General features: G+C 46.8%; 6 protein-coding genes and 1 non-coding gene across 7 annotated transcripts; 3 read left to right on the forward strand and 4 right to left on the reverse strand.

Annotated features, from left to right (window-relative positions):
• Positions 1 to 424: 424 nt before the first annotated feature.
• Positions 425 to 2,297, forward strand: LOC9271800 (uncharacterized). Its single transcript, XM_015791275.3, has 3 exons — positions 425 to 998; positions 1,093 to 1,167; positions 1,263 to 2,297. Exons 1-3 carry the CDS (start codon positions 579 to 581, stop codon positions 1,497 to 1,499), a joined length of 732 nt encoding a protein of 243 aa, XP_015646761.1. The 5' UTR covers positions 425 to 578; the 3' UTR covers positions 1,500 to 2,297.
• A 2,073-nt stretch (positions 2,298 to 4,370) lies between these two features.
• Positions 4,371 to 8,789, forward strand: LOC4324739 (uncharacterized). The gene is made up of 3 exons (XM_026022353.2): positions 4,371 to 5,195; positions 6,111 to 6,265; positions 8,203 to 8,789. Exons 1-3 carry the CDS (start codon positions 4,490 to 4,492, stop codon positions 8,560 to 8,562), a joined length of 1,221 nt encoding a protein of 406 aa, XP_025878138.1. The 5' UTR covers positions 4,371 to 4,489; the 3' UTR covers positions 8,563 to 8,789.
• A 340-nt stretch (positions 8,790 to 9,129) lies between these two features.
• LOC4324741 (uncharacterized) lies at positions 9,130 to 11,147 on the reverse strand. The gene is made up of 3 exons (XM_015765399.3): positions 10,177 to 11,147; positions 9,907 to 10,078; positions 9,130 to 9,782 (listed from the first exon to the last, which is right to left on the reverse strand). Exons 1-3 carry the CDS (start codon positions 10,996 to 10,998, stop codon positions 9,304 to 9,306), a joined length of 1,473 nt encoding a protein of 490 aa, XP_015620885.1. The 5' UTR covers positions 10,999 to 11,147; the 3' UTR covers positions 9,130 to 9,303.
• Positions 11,148 to 11,795: 648 nt separating this feature from the next.
• LOC4324742 (uncharacterized) lies at positions 11,796 to 15,572 on the reverse strand. The gene is made up of 5 exons (XM_015765401.3): positions 15,222 to 15,572; positions 14,849 to 15,087; positions 13,230 to 13,342; positions 12,372 to 12,512; positions 11,796 to 12,180 (listed from the first exon to the last, which is right to left on the reverse strand). The coding sequence occupies exons 1-5, from the start codon at positions 15,502 to 15,504 to the stop codon at positions 11,922 to 11,924; spliced, it is 1,035 nt and encodes a 344-aa protein (XP_015620887.1). The 5' UTR covers positions 15,505 to 15,572; the 3' UTR covers positions 11,796 to 11,921.
• Positions 15,573 to 15,642: 70 nt separating this feature from the next.
• On the reverse strand, positions 15,643 to 15,722 carry TRNAL-UAG (transfer RNA leucine (anticodon UAG)). The gene has a single exon. It is a non-coding gene; the product is annotated as a tRNA-Leu (tRNA).
• Positions 15,723 to 16,051: 329 nt separating this feature from the next.
• Positions 16,052 to 17,117, forward strand: LOC4324744 (uncharacterized). The gene is made up of 3 exons (XM_015765108.3): positions 16,052 to 16,523; positions 16,618 to 16,671; positions 16,763 to 17,117. Exons 1-3 carry the CDS (start codon positions 16,251 to 16,253, stop codon positions 16,994 to 16,996), a joined length of 561 nt encoding a protein of 186 aa, XP_015620594.1. The 5' UTR covers positions 16,052 to 16,250; the 3' UTR covers positions 16,997 to 17,117.
• Positions 17,085 to 21,347, reverse strand: LOC4324745 (sorting nexin 1). The gene is made up of 11 exons (XM_015765062.2): positions 21,216 to 21,347; positions 20,880 to 21,048; positions 19,993 to 20,128; positions 19,720 to 19,853; positions 19,090 to 19,161; positions 18,780 to 18,939; positions 18,317 to 18,450; positions 18,145 to 18,213; positions 17,955 to 18,034; positions 17,647 to 17,707; positions 17,085 to 17,553 (listed from the first exon to the last, which is right to left on the reverse strand). Exons 2-11 carry the CDS (start codon positions 21,021 to 21,023, stop codon positions 17,344 to 17,346), a joined length of 1,200 nt encoding a protein of 399 aa, XP_015620548.1. The 5' UTR covers positions 21,024 to 21,048; positions 21,216 to 21,347; the 3' UTR covers positions 17,085 to 17,343.
• Positions 21,348 to 22,570: the final 1,223 nt, after the last annotated feature.

Below are 22,570 nucleotides of genomic sequence, written 5' to 3' on the forward strand. Positions count from 1 at the left end.
CAGCACGAATCTTGAACAGATCTAATGGCCCAAAAAACGACAGATTCAGCCCAAAGAAAACTGTCGACAGAGGAATAGCAGTCCCGTTTTTAAAAACCAAACACAGTTAATTCTGCATGCATGTAATAGCTCAACACAGGAGCCCATGAGTACTAATCAATTTCTACATGCAACTAGGAGCTGCGCCTTGTATTATGGAACTGGGCTCAAAAGCAGTTACGCCCTATATTAAGGAACGGAGGGAGTAATAAAAACCGGTCCCTCAACGGTTTTGATCCCGGTTTTATCCTACGTGGCTGCTGAGTCAGCGTGGGACCCACACGGACCCCACGTGTCAGTATGTCCACGTCAGCCTCCTCTCTCTACTCTCTTCCCCCTCTTCTCTCCATTCCTCCTCTCTCTCTCTCTCTCTCAATTTTCTCTCTGGGGCTCTGGGCAGGGCAACCAGCGGGTGGGGAGGAGACTGACGGGGCGAGGCGGGAGAGGAGGTCCGGCAGCCGGCGACGCGGCGGCGGCGACGCGGGAGCAGGGGAGCATTTTGCGACTGTTTTCTTCCGCTGAATCTGGTATTTGCGGCAATGGCGTTGGTGGCGGCAGCAGCGGCGAATCAGAAGCAGCAGAAGGCATCGATCGGGAGGCGAGCGTGGCGACTGCTGCGCCTGGCGGTGCTCTGGGTGAGGAAGGGCAGCGCGGTGCACAGCCTCTGCCTGTTCAGCAACCTGCGGCGCGCCGGCGTGGGCCTCGGCGTCGTCGGCGGCGGCGGCCGCAGCGAGCGCCTGCGGTACGGCGAGCCGGAGTACTCGATCGAGGAGACGCCGTCGGCGCGGGTGCTCTGCCTCATCCCCTGCATCGCCCCTGCTGTACCGAACACGCCCGGGTTCTACGGCGACGAGGACCGCTACTTCTTCTGCCGCTGGGACACGGAGCCCGAGTGCAGCAGCGTCGGGTGCTACGACTACATCGAGAACAACGTGCTCAAGACGGAGCAGATTGTTCAGGTTGTTAGACCAACTGACCAGCTTGATGCTGAAAAATGCAGGATTTTCGGTGTGTGATTGGCGAACACCTTCGCCATTGCTGTTCTTGATGCAGGTTAGACATGGCGCTAGAGGGGATGTGACCATCTTGCCGACGCTGGTGATCAACAATGTGCAGTACAGTACCGGGGTAAGAACAATCAAGATTCAGATCAAGATCACACTGAATTGTGGCTAAGATCATTGTTCGATCAAAGATTTGGAGTTTGCTTTTGTCTGAAACAGATTTGTTTTGCTACGACTACAATGGTGAGCCGAGTGAGTGCGGCGGCGTGGAGGACGAGAGCTTCCCCGACGGCGCAATGGACGAGCAGCTCCTCGAGCTGTCCATGCCGACGCCCGCATCCGCCCGGCGCTCCGCACGCTGAAGCAGAACCTTTCGCTGCTCCTCTCCGTGCTCGTCGACCGCGCGCAGCCGGCGGCGGAAAGCATCGTGGCGCTCATGGGCAAACGGCGGAGTAGCTCGTGGAGGAGCTGAGCATCGCGTGCGAGTTGAACGGAGCGGCGAGCTCCGCCGGCCAGAGGATGCCGGTGCCGGTGACGCGGCGGATGCGGCGGCGGAGGAGGAGGAGCCGAGGAGGACGCCGACGACCACCGGGAGAAGCAGGGCACACACCGTCGATGCGGCGATGGAGGAGGAGGAGGAGGACGCTGGCCACCGTGCTCACCCGCCTGCCGCCACCGGCGCTCCGCGCCTCCGCTCCATTCCGCTTCGCCGGCCGCTGCTCAGCACCGCTTGCCGCCGCCTGTTCCGTTCGTACCCCCCGCGGAGAAGAGAAAAAAGAAAGGGGAAATACAGGGTGATGACGTGGCACGCTGACATGTGGGGTTCACATGGGTCCCATGCTGATATAGCCGTCACATATACCAAAACCGGTGTCAAAACCATCAAAGAACTTCGGGTGATCGGTTTTGTATAGTTAAGGGACCCTGCATATTTGCGGTTTGAGAACGTTTTTTATACCGCTAACAAGTGGAGGACCTTCGGTACAATTTTTCCTAGTAGCCTTGTACGTAGAGCTGCTTCGAAATAAGGCCGTGTCAGAAAAAAAAATGCTAGTATATGCAGTGATGGACTCCAGTCTACTGTTGTGGTCCATGAAGTTTCGAGTACTAGGACACTGTTGCCCTCTGTGTTCTGTACCCTCTGCCACGGCTTCCAAACCGAGATACACGGGCATCACCCCACAAAGGCACAAAACATACTGCACGGCTTGTGTAACATGATTTCTTATGAAATTCGTATGTGTTTTTTCAGCACTCCTGCATCGAAAAATAAAAATGTTTGTACAGTTGTACTGAAACGGTAACATGCCTTTCAGCTCATCCCCACGCAGGCATCGCAGCGAGGCCAAGGCCAGCGGCCAAACGGGCGACGTCTCGTCCCCGTCGCACGTTGCCGAGGAGATAGACGCAGTTGACCGTGAGTTTTTTATGCACGCTCCCCATGGCGATCAAGCGAATCTGGATTGCCCGTTGGTTGGATGCGAGGCGGGTGGCACCGGTATTTATTCCGACGGTTCCTGACTTCCTGTGGCTGCGCAAGTGCGCAGTGTCAGTCAGTATCGAGCTTCGTCGGAGACCGCTCCACGCCGCAGCGCAAGCGGAGCATGTGGGAAGTGTGTGCGCGGGCGACGCCGCCACGCCGCGCACACCAGTGCGGGTCGTGGAGATGGGACTTGCTCCTATCTCTTGTCGTGTCGGTAGGTTCGTCACGCGGGACGCTGTCACACGGACACGGCTTTTGCTTTGCTGCTGCCTGGTGCAGTGGTGCCGGAGCAAGGGCTCGTGGAGCGACTGGTCATCGTCAGATCGACACTTGGACGCGTCGCGATGAACTAGTGGTACTTCGCTGCTAATTAATCCAACCGAAATTGCCGTCCTGCTGGTGGCTTTGATTTGGGGGTCAGATGGCTTCGCCGGGGGACAATGGCAACCAGGGAATTAGTAGGTGCTAAATTTGTTGTTCCAGTCAGTATATGTCGTTAAAACGTTCGATCAACACGGTCACACGAAAATAGTGGAGTAATGAACATGACTACTACACGGCACGGAGAATAACCGGATGATCAGTACTGTATACCGACTCGGTAGCAACACTCTGACGGTCATGTCTTGTCACTGTCATGGCTAACCACTGCAAGCGTCGTTAATGGAATTCAGAGTGCAACGGACTGAAAACTTAAAATCTCATCATACCGTTGTGGTACACAGACACTAATCCAGTAAAGCCCGGTTGGTAAGAGCTACTACGTATACTCCAACACGCCCCGTCACTCTGTTAGAGACAAAAATGGTGCATTATTGGACTACGTATGTGATATTGGCTGTGAGCGCTATATATTTGTCTGCATTCCTTTTTCTTTGTCAACATAATGAGTAAATCCGCCGCTTGGAGGACTGCAGGTACACGAAGACTGTTTGTCAAAGAGCTTTAAGAGCAAGGTTTGCAGCTATACCAATCATCATGGTCCGGTTGCAAGTAAAATACTAGTACTACAACATCATTTCATCAGCCAAGAGGATTACATGCATGCATCATTGGAAGTGTAGAGTTTGCATTTATCCGTTTTCTGGCTGAATCATTCCCTGCAAAGATTCGGATTAGTGCGCCATGATTAAAAACATTCCAAATGAGGATACATCCTGGAGAAAAAAGCATGAAGGCATGTCTTGTCGGACTGTTATACATGTAACCTGGCATTGTATCATGGTCGCTTCCTTTTCTGTTCTCAAGCATTACCGCGTACTCCCTGGTTCGTAATGTAGCAGGCCATATACTCCTTCCGTTCCAGAAAAAATGATCTAGTACAAAAAATTAAGATATATATCTATCTTAATTCGTTGTACTAGAATGTATCACCTTCAGTAGTAGGTTATTTTTTAATGTAACGAAGGAAGTACAATATAGGAAATCACTTTGTTGATCTTGCCGGCTCTCCACGGAAAAAAAAAAGAAAAGAAAAGAAAAGAAATTGACGTCACCATTTGTCCCTTTTTTGACACACTAAAACGGATTTTTTTAAATGAAGAACAGCATCACTGTCATCCGTTTGCAGTGCATCCTCATCCTGATCCTTGCTTAACCTGACAATATTCCATGGGAGCAAGGGCCAGGCCAATCCAAAGACAGGTCCAACAGCCAAGTACTAACCACCACCGGACACTTTCTTCCAAAGCAAATAATCATCCACATCCATCCTTAAAACAAAAAAAAAAATCCTGTCACACCACCAAAAAGCCCGCTCCGCCCGGTCCCACCGCCCCCGCTCCGCCAACTTCTCCCGCAACCCAACACTTCACACCTCCCTCCCTCCGTCCCTCCTCCCCCTCGCCTCATCTCACCACCTCCAACTCTCGAAGTCTCCAAGCCAAGCCAAGCTCCGCCCCCCCGCACTCTCCACACTCCACCTCGGATTCCCCAGCGCGCGAGCGAGCCCTTCCCGTCCTCGATGGGCAACTGCTCCCCGTCCCCTCGCCGCCGGGGCCGCCCGACGTCGCCGTCGGGGTCGCCACCTCTGGACCGCACCCCGTCGGCCAAGGCCGCGGGTGGTGGCGCCACCACCACGGTCTCGCCCTACGCGCTCGCCAGATCCCCCTCCGTGTCCGCCGCTGAGGCCGACGGGGACGACGGCGTGGTGCGCGTGTACGGCTCCGACGGCTGCCCCGTCGCGTGGCGGGTCCGCGTCGCGCTCCTCTACAAGGCGGCCGCGCCGGTGCACTTCACGCCGTCCGAGGCGGCGCCGCTCGGCCGCCCCGTGCTCCGCCTCTCCGCGTCCGACCCGGAGCTCTGCGGCACCGCCGACGAGCTGCTGCGACACGTCGACGCGCGGTTCGAGGGGAAGCCGCTGGTGACGCCGCCGGAGCGGCCGGCGCGCGTGTCGGCGGCGGCAGCGGCGGCGGAGGAGGTGGCCGAGCTGGTGCGGCTGCAGCACCGCAGCGCGGAGCGGCACCTGGAGGGCGTGGCGGCGAAGGTGGCGGAGATGGTGAAGAAGGGAGCGAAGAAGGCTGGGAAGGGGGCGAAGGTCGTCGTCGTGGAGGGCGCCGAGGTGAGGAGGTTGGGTAAGTGGTACGGTGACGCCATGGAGGTGATGCTGGAGCACGCCAGGATGGAAGAAACGGTGCTCTTCCCTGACATCCAGAGGGCCTCTTTCCCAGGTCGATTTCAGCTTGATCCCATTCCATATGCGTGTGTTAGATTTTGGTTTCATTCCTCGTTTCATCGGGTTTAGGTTACATTTGTTCCACTTGTTTCCAAAAAAAAATCTGTTCGATTCGTGTTATACCTTTTTTGTCTCTGCATTTATGGAGGAGGGTTTAACGTACTACATATAAGGTACATTCGCCATTTGCTTTCACTGGCGCATTTTACTTGGACGGTTTCTTTCACTGCTTGCATCTGCATTTCTCATGTGGGCGATTTATGAGTAGGTGCGTTAATCGCAGTCGGCCATTTACTCGTTTGCACATGTCATATTTATCCACTAGTTATTCCAGTACTACTTCTTTTGGTGACTGTACTTGTGATGGTGAATTTTGATGGCATTGAAGAATCTGTTGTGATAAGAAGGGATAAAGATAGATTGTTCTTTTCCCATTTTTAATCTCTGTGTCCCCTACAAGATCCGAAGGTCTGTCTTCCCCTACCTTTCTAGCTGTACAAGTCTGGATTTGTTCTGATCAGTATTAGGAGTTAACAAAGGATAGAAATGTCACGTAGTTGAGCAAAGCTGCTTCTGAAAAATCTTGCCCTACCTTTCTAGCTGTACAAGTCTTTTTGTTCTGATCAGTATTAGGAGTTAACAAAGGATAGAAATGTCACGTAGTTGAGCAAAGCTGCTTCTGAAAAATCTTGGATTATTTGGAGTTTACCAATGGCAAAGAGAACAGAGCGCTGCGAGAATCCAACTCGCGATCTCTCGTTCATGCTCTAAGCGGGGATCATACCACTAGACCAGACACCCATCTTGATCCAAATCCAAGAGCTTCGTTGTAGAGTTGTTTAATTGTCAAATGGTGGCTATCATATTTGTAATAGCAATCTAATCTAAATCCTGGGTACTTTATGTGCAGGGGTTTTGGATAAGGCTAATGAGCAGCACGGGAGGCACTTGCCCATGATGAACGGCATCAAGGAAGATATAAAAACACTCCTCACTCTGGAATTAGGCAGCTCCCTCTTCCAAGAAGTGCTGGTTAACCTCTCAGTCCGGCTCAAAGCATTGCAGGTATGAGCTCCAAACATTTAGTGGTTACACTGCTTGCATCTATTTGTTATTTCATTTAGCATAGAACTGTGGAGTTCAGTGTACTGTGTTGCTTCTGTTGGTTGGGACGGAGTAGCTCATTAGCACACAATTAATTAAGTAGCTAAAACTAACTTTGAAAAATGGATTAACATGATTCTTTAAAGCAACTTTCCTATAGATTTTTTTTTTTTTTTTTGCAAAAAATACACCGTATAGCAGTTTGAAAAACGTGCACATGGAAAACGAGAGAAGAGAGATAGGAACACAGACAAAAGAACACAGCCTTAAGAAGTGTTGCAAGTTCAGTAGGTTTTGATATCTTATTTGAGGGGAAGTTCTAGTGCAGGTAGCTTCAGAAGTGTGCCATATCAACAGTGAATTCTTGTTGGTAGTTATGCAAACTTCACCTTTTGTGACTTGCAAGGCTTCTCTACTGCCTTCAGGCAAAAGGGATATAGTTAGATATTAGTTATCCTCTCATAATCTACTTGCAAGGCCTCTGCTTTAACATTAACCTGCCATGAGAGATGCTCAGAAAAGGAGTAACCGAAAGTGAAGTGGAGTAGAACTCTGAGAATTCACCAAGTTTACCCCAGGAGAAAAAGATTCCTTCCGTTCTCCTATGAAAAAGATATTTGTTGGCTCACCACGCACTTGCACTTTCCAAGGAAGCATGAAGATCATGTGGTCCTGGATAAGGACCACTTCTAACCTGCTTGATCTGTAAAGATTGTGTTGCTTCAGCAGCGCATTGTAGGGTTAATTTTGTTTTTGAGTTGGATACACAGGAACCATCCACGTTGGCTATTGCATACAGCTTGATGCAACGTTGGTATTATTGTTGAAAGTAGGATGCAGCCTGGCCAGCCTGTTTACTCTGCAGGATTTGTTTTTCAGGTTTTCAAGAAAATATTATAGGGCTGATTTAGTGTCCTCTTTCTTCAAAATTGGATATTGATTCACCACACAACTGCTGTTCATACAGCTCTATCACCCTTAGAATTTTGTGCGTGGAACTGGAAAGTTGGAGGGAGGTAGGGTGCAGCCTGACCCAACTAATTAAGAAAGTTGCTTTAAAAGATAAAGCATTTGCACCTTTCAGCTCTTTATTCTCACTACAGCTGGGTCTATTCCACATTTTCCTACCAAGCTGATGGATTGAGTTTGACATAGGTCTTGTCTTCTAGAGAACTACTAGGATTGCACATGCTGCAATCATGACGGGCACTTCCATGGATGTTTCACCACTTTGGTTGTGACTTGCAAAACCAGTCACAAATCTTTGTTGCCCACTTGAGACTTCCTTACTTTTGTTGGGCTACACTTACCAGTTGATTTATATCTTTGTTGCACAGTTGAGAATTTCCTATGCAATTTGGTGCTAGAATGCTAGTAGATCATATTATACTGAAAATTTTATACAACTGTATTTGTCATACAACCCTTGGCATTATTTTTGAAGTTGTAATAAAGTTATATAAATCTGGCTCAATCTCAATAAATAGAATGCAAAATTCATTGGATGAGAAGGAACAAATATTATTTTTACAGGAGCATCTTCTTCAGTTGACACTTGAAGTATCGATCTGTACAACTATTGCAGAGTTGGCAAATATATTTTTTTAAGGATTTGTTTGCTCTAGCAGAATTCTGTATCAGCTATTAGATGTAGCTTCTTCTCTAGTCCTCATAAAACCATCTAGTAACAGATTGGTTGACCTACCCTTATCAGGACTCACGGTCAACTTCCTGAACAGGAGGGAGTGTGTTTAAAATAAGCGTAGTGGTTACTGTAGAGAACTCTTTCGTATGCTATTTAGAAATCCTACTGAAGGAATTGATCCCGTAAATGTATAGCTGTATATATCTCTTTCGTCATGTTTGCTGTGCATCTGAAATTTATCAAACATTTGCAGGATCACACCAAAGAGCACTTCAAGGAAGAAGAGAGGGAGCTGCTCCCAAGATTGGAAGGAGTACGGCGGATGCAGAGAGAAGAGGGGAATGTATCTGACAAGTCCAATACTGCATGGGCGTCGGAGGCCATGGGTACAATGGAAATGACGCACTCTAAGCTGTTTCCATTCTTCATGACGGGTCTCTTGCCTCAGGAGGCTATGCAGTACTTAGACCTGGTATGCCGATGTACTAAAAACACTAGGCATTTGGTCTCCATGCTCAGATCGCTCGCAGAGCGTCTGGAAGACGCAAACCCAGCAATTATACACAACAATCCCACAAAACTATATGAGCACCTACTTGTAAAATCCCCATAAGGTATAATTCCCCACCGTGCAGATAATTGTTATGTGCCACGTAAATTGTGAATGCTAACCTCATTTTCCTTGTCTGGAGTGCAGCTATGTAATTTTCGGGTTTATTGAGCTATTGTGAAAGCCTGTATATCTTATGGTGTTATTGCAGAAGTGTGTGTGTGTGTGTGTGTGTGACTACAGGGAAAAAATTGACAAGTGATTGCAATGGCAATGATTGTTACTGACCACTAAGCGTTTTTATGTTGTTTTTTTTACTGTGTTCATACTAATCTGGCCCAAAATGATGCTGATCTCTGACCATTCATCTAATCTGCTCTGTATGTGGTATATCATATACTTACTCCGTAGATATGTAAGAACCTTTAGTTCTACACCAGATAAATTGTTGAAATCATAAGCAGGTGAACTGGCATGCTCTTCAGAATTCAGATATTGTAATACTGTAATTTAGCAATGGACAGTTGGCAGATTGTCTGTTTACTCTGCCAAATGATCGTGGAAGAACACTGCTTTGCTTAGCAGTTAACAGAAAAACCATTTAAGCGCTGTTCCAGTAGAATAGTGGACTGATCACTAAAACGTATGCGCGTGTACTATTCAATTTCAGGACACTACATATTGCACCAAAACGTGCAACATCAATTACTACATGGGACAACATGCCGATAGTTTATTTACCCAAAAAGGCGAAAATGGTCATAAATCATAAGTCATAGCCTCGTACCACGGTTCGACGATCTTTCAGGTACAATCTTCAAAGCTTTCATCATCTCCGATGCTCCCTTCGTGTAAGATCTGCTTCACCTTGTTCAAGATCTCCTGCATCTGCTTTCTGGAATGGAGAGGGCAAGGGTACATGCACGCGAACTCCAGCTGACCATCTCTGATGGAGTCAAACAATCCGATGGATGGCCCGACGCCATGCACGGTGGCGCAGCACACGAATTCCTCCACGCCGGCCTTGCTCTGCAGATCGGAGAGGTCGTACACCACCGGCTCCTCGAACACGGAGACGACCGCCGTCCGGAGCGCAGAGCCCGTCGTCAGCTGCGGGTTCTCGATTGCCCGGCACATGAGGAAGTTGAGGTCGGCAATGTCAGTGAGGTGCTTCTTGTTGTTCTTGGCGTTGGTATACGAATCTTGGCACCTCTTGGCCAGCTCCCATAGCTCTTCTCCGCCATGGATTGCGTGCGTGTTGGTGATAGCAGAATGGTAGAACCCTGCAGAATCAGATCAGTAATGTCAGCAATGCTTTGCTTGTAGAATGTTTTGTGTTTCTCGTGGTGCATTAATGAGCAGTGTCCTGCATTGTGACCAATGTGAGTAAAAGATGTAGGGGCTCACCAACGTTGTGATCATCCAGGGCCGGTTCGAGAAACTTGCGGCAATTGATAAGGGTCGCAATGGAGTACGTCTCCTGCTGGTTGCTCGCCAGCTGCAGCTTCGACTGCCGTGCAGCGAGCAGCGTCGCGGCCGCCATGGCTGCACAAAGCTTCACTCCGTTCTGCTTGCACGCCTAGATCAGTGGCAAATTGGCAATGTGGTTAGGAGAAGTGATCTGATCTGCGTGTTTGCAATTTGGAAGTAAAATGTGAGAGAGAAGCTTAGGCTCACATCGAGCAGCCTCGTCGTCTCGTCGCGGTCGAAGCCGAGGCGCAGCATCTGCGTGGACCTCTCCGTGCCGGTCACCTCGAACGGCAGCGTCGACGTGCGTAGGCCGTTGATGGAGTAGCCCACCATGTCGAGCCCCCGCGCCCAGAACGGCTTCCACGAGTCCCTCTGCGGTATCCTCTCCTCCAGCGACGCGCGCACCGCCGCGTCCTCGGGTTCGCTCGCTGCCGCGGCGGCGGCGCCATCGCCGGCCAGCTGCGCGAGGAGCTCCCTCACCAGCGAGGCCGACGCCGCGCGGTCGCACGCGGCCGTGTGGATCCGGACGAACAGCGCCGACCCCCCACCCGCTGGCGGCGGCAGCTCGTAGAGCGTGGCGAAGAGCACCGGTGGCGCGTCGGGCTCGTGTTCGGACGCGGTTGCGGTTGCGGCGGCGGCGGTCCATGGGTTGCGGTTGAGCTCGTGCTCGAGGAGGGAAGGGAAGTCGGTGGCGGATTCGGGCACGGGGAGGAGCTCGAGCGCTAGCGGGGGCGGAGGCGGCGCGGCGGCGGAGGGGAAGGCGAGGGTTGGGCTGCCGGAAGCGGACCCGCGGAGGCGCGCGCGGAGGACGGGGTGAGCGTCCAGGATGGCCCGCAGCGCCGCCTGGACGGTCGCCGCCGCCACCGCCGCCTCTGCGCCGCGCGCGAGGCGGAGCGCGAGCAGCGTCGTGCCGGTTCCGCCCGGCACGGCGCGGTACCAGCCGTACTCCATCCCGCCCACCGCGCGGGCGCGCCACTCGGCTGCCGCCTCCGGCTCGCCGCCGCCGCCGCCGACGGTCGCGGGATCCATGGATGAACAAAACTGTTTGGTGGTGGATCGGAGATCGTAGTAGTGTTGGACTGGTGGTTGGTCCGCCGCGGCGGTGTGGCGCTTTGTCGTCACCTCTCCTTCCTATGATCCTATCCCGTGGTTTGCTTACGCAACACAGACGATTTCGCAACGAAACAGTCGAGCTGATGGAATGCGAAATGGCGCGAAATGCAGCTCGTAGCCCCGGACAAAGTCGTCCCTGTCTCGTGCACTCGGGTGTGGCCGCCCGGCCGGCCGGCTGCCGGGCTTCAGTACAGTCATGATAGCGCAGTAGCATCCGGCACACGACTGGGCGAGAGCGTCGTACTCGCGTGGAGAGGAACGGTGAAGTGTTCCAAAATCTTCTTTTGATTGGTTACCGATCCACCACCACCACACGTTCCCGTGGCAATGCAAGGCATGGATGGTTTGATGATTTGATGGATGGAAGTTACCGTCGGCGCTTGGCGTTGTTCATTGGTAGAATTCTGGAACGTGCGAGCGCGTGTTGCATACTTGCATTGCCGCACACTCGCACAGCACTCAACTGGCGCTAGGCACTTCCTCTCAAAGACGACGTGGTTGCCGCAGCTCATCGAGTACATAGAATCAACGGTGGATCTGCAGTGAACCTCAGATTGCATATGATGGAAGATTGGAAGGAGGCGAGGAAACAGTCGACACGGTATCATATTTAAGGAGCAAATTTAAGAGAATCATTCCATTTGATCAACCTATAATATTTCTGTTAAGTTATCCATCTTCAACACCAACTCAATATCCTAAAGGAACATAAATTCACTATAAATCTCTTTTATTAACATATTTCTTTTTTTTTAAGAACATCAACAGAGTAGTTCTCATCCAATCACAAAAACAATGTAACCCTCCAGTGGTAAAAAAATGGCATGTTAACAACCTAGTCAAATTTTAGCAGCTGACAGAAAGTTGGGAACCATTATCTCCAGTAGCCCCTTGGGATTGTCCACATGAACCCAATGGCCAGAGTTGGGGAGAACGTGAAGAGAAACTTTACCAGCATCAGGCTTGCTCTCTCTCCTAGACAACGCTTTTAGCCTCTGAACATCATCAGAAAGCCATCTATCACTGAGCTCTGCTTGCACTATGGCGATGTCCAAACCCTTTGGTGGGTTCTCAAGCAGTGTCCAATAGCTTCTTTCTCTGTATATCAAGAATAATTTTCGTCAGTTTACAGATAGCAAAACAGAATTAAACATGTCGATGTATGATTCATATGAGCAAGCAGCTATTAACATTCATGGTTTATAATAAGCAGCTATTTCACAGATTTAGAATGGGTAGGAAATCAGAAAAGGAAGTGTGGTCAGAAGAAAAGGAAAGGTGAACATTACCTATAAGAATTAAACATATCTATGGCAGCCTGAAGATCAAACGCCCATGTCACATGTTCATTGTCCTTTTTTAAGTTGCTCCCAATCCATTCTGAAAGAGACTTTGAAAATCCCAAGTTGATCATGTGGTCGACAACCCACCTGACAGTAAACAGGCATCATCACTAAGGATATAACAAACATGAATCATTGGTCCTTCCTGATAAACATTATGATAGGGCCAAAACATTTGCTATCCTTTAACAGTAAGGCTCCTTGGTTGTATATACAGCATTATGAGACAATTGATCGAAGCAGGCATCAGTTATCATCTATATAGGGAGTCTAAAGTTATTTATACTGCTTCAGCTATAAAACAGAACAACATGAAAAAACTCAGGAATAAGACATTATAACACACCAGGTGTTACAGAGGACCAAGCTTGATGTTTGCTTCTGTGCACTTCTTTTATACGCATGGTGACATGCTCATAACATACAGGGGCTGTTCAGCTGCCTGGCTGCAGCAGCTACTGCTGCAACAGGAACAGTTATGCAAGCACGAGCATGAAGGAAGCAACGGGCTGCAGCAGCCCTGCCTGCCGAACAGCCCCACAGTTTACAGCGAAATAGTAACAATGTACAAAATTGAGTAAAATTCTGTCTTAGGATTGTTCTATTTGTGTGCGGAGTAACTAGTTAGTATGATATTCAAGATTCTATAAACTGCATTTTTTGTACTGTCATGCACTTTGGATTACCCAGGGGCTAGACAATTTGGCGCAAAAATAAACATGTTAAATCATACAGTTCAAATTAACAAATCAAGCAAATAGCAGGGATAAATTAAAACCGGAACAGCAAGGGAAGAGAGAGTACTTGCGCGATGGAAGCGATGAAGGAAGACTTGCCAGCGTTTGCAAAACCCGTTCAACTTCACCATCACTGTTATCTGTTTCTACTTGACCAGGAACAGAATCAAGCACCCAAAGCTGTTCTGCATCAAAACAAACGTATAACACAGTGAAACATATGTCCTTTCTCTTATGAATCAAACAAGGGAGAATTGCAAATATACCACTACTTTTACACTCGAACTCGAAATAGCCATTAAAAAAACGCAAACTGCAAATTTGCCACTGAAATAACCTCCGTTGGCTATTTCTGTTGGTTAAGGACAATTAAGAGGATAAAAACAATTCAGGAGAAATCAAGGCAACAATTAAACCGATTTGCCATTGCCAAGTATCGATCGATCCGGCCGCTCTCTGGTCTCTGCCTCTTCTCCAGAGTCCGGGCCTGACATACTCATCTTCTCCCTTCCCCTCGATCCCTTCTCTCTCCGCCCTCTTGAGAAACCCTAGATCCTCAAATCTCATCTCTTCTTCTCATTCGAGAACAAATCATCTGAAAATTGGTCACAATGAGGTAGATTGCAATGGAAAAGTTATAGGAGAGTGATTTTGAAGGGTTAGGGCAGCAAGGGGTCAGGTTTGTAGTGGCAGCAGCAGGCGGCTTGGGCAGTGATGGGCGACTGCGAGCGATGGAGGTTGGCGCTGCAACGGTCGGATCTGCAGGCGGCTTGGGCAGCGATGGGGGCGAGGCGAGCGCTGCAGCGGTCTGTTCAACATGTGGCTAGCTGCAGCTTGGGCGGCAGCAATAGGCTGTTGCGGCAACAGCAGCAGCAGCTTGAAGCACATCATCTGCCCACGAATTTACAGGAACACTACGACATCATTTTACCATGTAGCAGTAGAACTGTAGAAGGAGGATGATAAATTCATGCCATCACATGTAAATCTTACAATTTCCTGGCAGAGCATCCTGTCATAATTATCAGGAAACCAACCTTCTAAAGGTGTTTGTCCAAGCTGTCAATCCAATGGCAGATAGGATGGGTTCCAACCGATTTTGGTGGCAAATATGCAGTTGTATTTTTTTAAGAGCAAATTTCACAAAACTACATATTTTGTGGTCCAAGTTGCAGAAAACCACACGCATTTGACACTTGGCACTTGAGTACATATATTTTGGTCGTGTAGTTTCACAAAACTACACTATCGATGTATAGATTCACCCGCGAGATGATGTGGCTGTTTCACCTAGGACGAGGACATGGCATCCTATTACCAGCCATCGCACGAAATTAATATGATGCCACGTCCTCATACTAGATGAAACAGCCACGTCGTCAGATCACAAGTGAATCCATTCATCGATAGTGTGGTTTTGTGAAACTAAACTATCAAAATATATGTACTTAAGTGCCAAGTGTCAAAATATGTGTGGTTTTCTACAACTTGAACCATAAAATATGTAGTTTTGTGAAATTTACTCTTTTTTTAATGGCAGATTCACAATACCGGTTCAAACTAGTGGCATATATGCAATTGGCCCATCAAACAATGTCAGGTAATTAGAACGGCACTGTGCAATGAAATAAATCAAACCATGAACAAGAACAGGTATGTTTCTATGCCAAAAGGAATTCTTCACACCTGTTTGGGAAGATCAGCGGACTCCCCGTAATCACCGCGGGAACAGCTCTCTGCAAAATCCAGTGCCACCTTCCCACCCATGGAGTGACCCACGACAACATCCGGCCATGCCCAGCCACGGGCCTTCACCAAATCGGCGAGGTCCCTGGCCGCAGTTGACATGTCATGCGGCGGCCTCAGGCCCTTGATCCCCGCTGATCTCCCGTGGTTCCTCAAATCCACGAGAACCATTCTCCACTCTACAGGCAGAGGCATGATCACAGAACGGCACAAAATTCAGCCTAGGTGAAATGATTCCCTCCATCCCAACGATCAAATCCTATCGTTGCACATCGAGAACATTGCTAAATAGTACGAGGAATTTGAGGCATACCGTCGGAAGGGGAGCGGTCGCGGAGCTCGGAGGCGAGGGCGCGGGAGAAGGAGCGCCAGTTGCGGCCGGAGCCGAGGAGGCCGTGGAGGACGAAGGCGGTGGCGGTGGACGGCTTCTCGGGGGACAGCTGGATCTCGTCGAAAGCGAGGGTTTCGGTCTGGTTGGAGGCCTCCGAGTGGACGGAGGAGGAGAGGACGTGGCTCCACGGAGACCAAGCGGCGGAGGAGGAGGAGAGGAGGCGCGAGCGGAGGGAGGAGGACGATGCCCGGAGAGACGCCGCCATGGCCAATCGGAGTCGTCGCCGAGGCGGCCGCCCGCGATGACGATGCGACTGCGAGGTGGCGATGTGTTATTGGTGGCCGAAGACTTGGGAAATTTCATGAGAAAAACAGAGGAAAAAAAAGGGAAAAAGAATAAATTGTGACAGCTGTGGGATTTGAACCCACGCCCTTTCGGACCAGAGCCTAAATCTGGCGCCTTAGACCACTCGGCCAAACTGTCGTTGATGCAATAATCCGAATATTCAAATTTAATAAGTACTTCCTCCATACTCGCAAAGGAAATGCAGCGATACGGTCTCCAAAACACAACTTTAACTTCTTGTTTTTATAAAAATATTTATTGAAAAGTGATATGTGTATACTTTTATGAAAGTATTTTTTTCAGACAAATCTATTCATATAATTTTTACATTTTCAAACTAAACAACTTGAGAGTTATTTATAATTTATATTCCCAATATTTGACTTAAACATTGTCCTAAACGACTTTCTACGAGGGAGTACGTATTTATATTTTACACACCAGAAAATGTAATAAACTCATTGATGAACGGTTCAGATCATGTCCTGTGAAGCTGGCTGGCTGAGCCAACGGCCAAGCAATTTGCTTGAGCGAGCGGTATCACTTGCACCAGCTTATCCATCCTCATCCTCACACAAGCGAATCCGGTGAGCTCATTAGCTTAGCTCTGTGAACTGTGATTCTACTCCACTTCGAAGTCCAAAGCCTCTGAGGCAGAACGCCGCCATGGCGGTGGTGAGGCAGCTGCTGGTCCACAGGCTCTCCTGCAGTGGCCTGCCTGCTTCCCGCTGCAAGACCAGTTGCTGGAGCAGCGGCGAGAGGCTCCCTGGCTTGAAGTCAAGGGTAAGGTTGTTGGCCGTGGCCATCAAGCCACCGCGCGCCGCCGCGGGGAAGGACGAGATTGTGCGGGCGGACGACGACGACGACGGCGTCAGCCTCGGCACGGTGAAGCTGCCCGCCAACATCGACATAGCTCGGTTCGAGACGCTGCTCTTCCAGGTTAGCTGCATGAAGCCATGAATGAATTCTTCAGCCTAACCGATGCGTATTCTGAATGAATTCCGATGCATTGCTGCGTTGACACTTACTACAGTGGGGGAACAGCCTCTGCCAAGGCGCCACCCTGCCGCTCCCGGTGCCCCTGAGGGTAAGCGAACTGAAGAGCTAAAACGATACGAATTGTCACTTCACTTCAGAAATCCTTCGGATGATGGCATTTTTTCATGTGCAAAAAACAGGTGGACAAGGTGGAGGGCGGTGTCCGGCTAGGATTCATGGCGGTGGACGACGGCGTGACGCAGGTGCTGGTCTACATCGACTGCCTGGTGTCGCCGGCGACGGCCGCCTCTGGGCCGGTATTCCGAGCGATCAGGAACGGTCCTATGAAGGACCAGGAGCCACCTGGGGAGCCCAGGATCATGAGAAGCCTACTCGAGGCGCTCCAAAAATGTATCCAGTATGCACAAGTTTGAGTGTCCAAGAGAGGCGATGCAAGCCCATTATCTGAAGAAACTTGGAATTCTAAATTGGAGATGTAAATTCCCTGAGAGAAATACATGATACAGTACCAAATTAAAGTTTATTTTCCCTTTACTGCATCATTCTTGAGATATTCCAGTAGCAATATTGATTGGTCGTAAAAAGAAGGATACACACAGAGCAGGCAGGAAATGATGTCAATTGTATCTAAAAACTAGCCCTTTTTCAGAGTCAGTTGAAGTATACAGGACGCGGTGTCAAGGTGGCCTGGGGAAAAAACAGCCTAAAACTCGCCGATTGTCAACCACTAAACCAAACAACATAAGCTAACACGGAGCATTTATGAAGTGGAACAGGCTTCGAGCTTTGGGAGGACGCCTCGCCATGCATCAGCAATATCTTTAGCTAACTTTGCTTGGCCTTTGGCAAATTCATGGAATGCGAATCCAATATCAGCTGTTTTCTGCTCTTGGAAACGTGCAAGCTCTTCATTCATTACTGCAACTATGTGCTCAAACCTCTTTGTAGCCTCCTCACTGTCTGCTGTCAACTGCATTCACCCACAACACTAGTCAATACAACTTATTAATCCACAATTATGATCAATGACAAGAGTTCATCAAAGTGAATAAGAACAACTTGCCTCTCGGACCTCAGCTTCTAGTTCAGAAAATTTATCAGGGTTCACGAACTTCAATTTTTCGCTGCAGTAAGAATAGGATTACAAAACTTTCAGATGATATAAGGAAACTAAACGGATTTTAGACCCTGTATTATGTATTACTAGATTAGGACGTTTAATCACAAGGATTTGGTTGTTTAATCAGAAGAATCTTAGGCCACAATATTTATAAGGTCTATCGTGGAAGATGAAGATACTCGAATTTCATTGTTTATCCAGAATCCTTGGCAGAGAAAGAGACGAGTAAATGCAAAATATGTTGTACGTACAGATTAACCCCTTTATATTCCTTCTGCTGAAATAAATCATGATGCTGCCTGAAAGCATTGGCTCGATCCACCATAGTTGCCTGTCATTAACATGAGAAAACATGAACTCAACTTACTCAACTATTTGTCGATATTTAAAAGAGATTCCCGGTTTACAGTTAATAGATGCTGGGAGGACGGCACTACTCACTTTTATTGACTGCACAGCACGTACATAATCTTTCAAAGGCTCTTCAAAGTTAAAGAGAAGGTTGTCTGCCTACAGGAACATTGTGTCAACATCATTAGGTCATAGAAACTCAGGAATGAATGGTTATGTGGTATTTAATGCCAAGTGGTACTATCATGATAATTCTCAGTACCTCTCTTTGCAGCTTTACTGATAACATCTCTGACTTTGATCCAACTTCTGAAAAAACTTTTTCCAAGGAGTCCCCTTCGCAAGCACCTAAAAGCTTAATAGCCTTACCAAAGTCCGCCAAAGATTGCCCAAGTTCTAATGAATAAAAATTAGGAATGTGAGATTGGCGTTCCTATCCAGTTACACGGAATTATGTAGCCAAGAAAGGAACATGAGGTGTTGTTGATCATTGCTGACCAATAGCTTCATGCCCATTAAATATTTTGTGCTAAGTAAACTATTTCTTTAATTCGAAAGACTAAACTTGGATCAAACATGCATCTTTACTGCCATTGTACTTTGCGACTTCCAAAAATATAATTTTACGTGAAAATCAAATAACAAACTAGAAAAGCATGTAAAATATAGAGAAATGCAATACAACTAAAACAGGCTGTTTGCATACGATCAACTGATAGATATACCTCGGTGTCTTTTCACAAGACGGAATGCTTGTTTCTGTGCCTCTGCTAAATGGTTTTCTAGCTCAAATATGTAATTTTTAAGCTTTTCATATTCAGGACTAGATTCCTCCACAGGCTTTTCTTTTCCCAGAACAACATCACTGACTTTTGATTGTACATCCTAAGAAAATGATTAAGAATTAGTAGTTAGCCCACAATTTTAGAGTATATATGGAATTAGGGAGAGCTGGTAGCATGACATTCTGTTATAATCCTGTTGAAGACAAGTTAGCATCAATAATGTCTTACTGGACATCATAGATAAAAGTACCTTAAACATCTGTAAGAAATCAGAAGGCTTCTTGAATATACCAGTTTCATAAGACCTTTCTCTATCCATTTTCTGTTTTGCACAGGCAAATTAAACCAAAAAAAAAAGCATTAGCACAAGGAATATCTTAAAAATTCAGAAGTAAACCAAGAACTCTTTTGGTGAAAAGAACCAAGATACATATTATGTGGACCAGTAAATATATAAAGTTCCAAGAAAAAGCTATCAACAGATGATAAACCTTATGAAGCAAAAGGCTAAAGAAGACAATGGGACATTCTGCGCTTGAAGTCACTAATCAATTTGAATGGTCAAATGCTACCACAGCTGGATTGTCTGATGAATTCTTTTTCATTATCAATTTATTATGTTCTGATGAAAATTTCAGTGTGAAATACAATTAAAAAATATAGCATCATTTAGCATTAATACAGCATAAAACATGCATAGGCTAAGGCCAGTTGACCATTTAGTTACTTGACAATATTAGCAGTGATCTTTTAGGCAACTGTGAAATTTTTAAAAAGGATGACTGTTACACAGATTGATATCATGAATTTAAAGCAATACACAACCTAATAAGAAAAGAAAAAAAAAGTAAAGTAAAAGCTTGGCATGTAAATAGTTAACCTCTTCATCTGCCTGCAAAAATATCTTCAAATCTCCACTTTGCTTGAGTTCAGGATGTGAAGCTATTCTATTGACAAATAGATCCAGGGCTTGACGCCGTAATTCAATGAACTCTTTGCTAAACCGGAATTTTTCTGGCGGAAAAGCAAAATAATTACAGCCCATAAGCAAGAGAACACAATATTGATAGTTCTGTTCAATAGTCCACTTTTTTTTTCTGTTCTAGAGATAATAAAAGAATAGATTGTTCAGAAAACTATGCTGCCATCTTACCAACAGCATTCTTCTCTGGAAGGGGAGGTATAAAAATGCCTTTGTACTTCTCAGCAAGACGATCATGCAACCACTCAAAGTCACTATAGCGCCGGATAACAATTTTCTCTTGCCCCTCAAAGTCAGGCAGGTTGGTCTACACAGGCAAACCTTTCCAAATTAGTTGGTCATGTTAGTGCCAAAAATAAAATATTGCTCGAAACAGTCAACATGGTATGGCTACTGGGTAGCATACTTGCATTAGCCCAAAAAAACGAAGGGATGAAGAAACGTAAAATAGGTGTTCTAGGCTAGCTCTGAAGAGTATACAACGAAACGGAACCAAAAAAATAAAAACAAACTGCACATTCATTTGCCAGATTACAAGATTGCCATGTCACCCCATGAAATTATCTTGGACGGTAGCTTGAACGAAACCTTATATATATTTTAGTTCATTGCTTGCTTATATGTGAAAGTAAAAGTACTATTTTGCAAAACTGAAACTCACAATCCTTTTCTTCAATGCATTAGGTAACCCTCTCTGTATCACCATGATGGTGCATAACTTCTCTTTATCCCTCAATGTCAATGTAATGTTAAACATTGTCCTTTTTTCCTCTAGTACATAGTTGGCACTACTAATGACCGGGCATGTATTAAAGCTCGCTACTAAAATCCATTTGCATGCCACCGAGTTAATTTAATACTGGATTTTAAAAAATCAGATCTATATTAGCAAATTATATTCCAGAATTTGAGTTATACCAGTCCAGCTTTCACAATGGCATCACATATCGGGCAAAAACTTCTCTAGAATTGCCATAGCAGGGAGACAAGCCCCGTATCACGAAATACTCAATCGAACTAACTAACTATTTTGAGGGTTTCAGAACGAATCAGAGAACCTTGGTGATGACGCGATAGGAGATGTAGGCCTGGACTCCGGTACCCATCTTCACAGGATCTGTGACGGAGATCGACAGGAACGGCACCCCAGCCGCCGACGCCGGCGACCGGGGGCTCTGCGACTGGCTCCTCTCCTGCGACATGGGGGCTCAGTTGAACCTCCCAAACCTTTTGGGGAACAAACGAACTGTGATTAGTATCAAGGTTAAGGCAAATTAAGAGAAAAGCCTCCAGATCTACAAGAGAAGCTAGGGTCACCGCAAATTCGAGAAAGAACAGCGTGAGTAGAGAGAGATCGGTGATGAGGGGGATGTGCGTAACGGATGGATGCTCACCAGGATGCGGCGGAAACAGCAGGACGGCGGCGTCCCCCTGCTCGCCGGATAGAGAATCGGAGATCGGCGCAGACGGCAGGTGAACTCGCGAGGAGACGAGACGGGAGTCGACGAGGAGGGGACGGGGGCCTCGGGGAGATCCTGCCCGAATTATTTTTTGTTTATAATAATTAATTATTTTTGTTTATAATAAAGTCTTTGTAACGTACTACTATTGAGTTGTGATATGTAGTATATCTGTCTCAAAATAAATTAACTTTTGTATATAAATTGCATACAGCCTATATTAAGATTCGTGTAGCAAAGTTAATTTATATTGAAACGGAAGAGGACAGTTTATCTACTGAAGTTATGTATTATATAGTAAAATCGAACGATATCACTATGCTGTCCATGCACTAATAATGTTTTTATAAATGTTGGTAGATTTTTATTTATCACCCTACAATTTTCATCCTTCATCGATGTTCGCTCATGCTCCTCCCATCCTACATCCGATTTTCTATCAGGATGTATCATGGACTCACTTGTCCGAAGTCAAATGGGCTTTGTGTTCTTCTCATGATCAATGTTCTGGTCATCCCCCAAGCGTCATGTCTAGAGATCCCGCGTCAATTAGTGCCTCTCTCTGTATGCATTCTTCCTATTCCTAAACCGATAGCGAGACATGTGGGTGCGGGAGTGTGGTGTGGTGTTGGACTACAGTGCATAGAGTTCACAACAAGTAGTCATGCACTGGTGTGTCTGGGGGAAAGGTTCTCTAGTGGCTTCCTTTGAAGCACCGTTAGGTCGAGCAATCCTTCATCAAAACACCATCACCAACGAGTCAGAATGTAAGTTTGATGGATTATTTGGTTATTACTACTTACTAACTTGGTCAAACCATTCTTTCTCATTAGTTAAGATGTGGCTGCCATAAGAAGTGCGGTATGCTAACCACAGTTTATGCAAAAACCAAAAGTAAATCAATCAAGAATAAAAATCTTGAACTCGTGACTGTTTAGATTCGTAGATTCATAGGATGAATGTATCTAAGGTCCCGTTCTTTTATTCAACAAGAGTTGGATGAAGATTAATATTTTTGTGGCACGCTTTTCAAACTGCTAAACGGTGTATTTTGTGCGAAACCTTTATATATGAAAGTTGCTCTAAAATATCATATTAGTTTATTTTTCAAGTTTATAATAATTAAAATTCAATCAATCATATGTTAATACCACATAATTTTACGTAAAAAACTTAATCTTTATCTTCATATTTATTTCCAGGAGAAAAGAATAACACCATTCATTCTAAATAATTATATTTTGAAACGAAGAGAACACATTTCATTTTGAGTAAAATACAATAGCGGT

The sequence above is a fragment of the Oryza sativa genome, chromosome 1 (assembly GCF_034140825.1).
Source record: "Oryza sativa Japonica Group chromosome 1, ASM3414082v1".
In the NCBI taxonomy this organism is placed as follows: domain Eukaryota; kingdom Viridiplantae; phylum Streptophyta; class Magnoliopsida; order Poales; family Poaceae; genus Oryza; species Oryza sativa.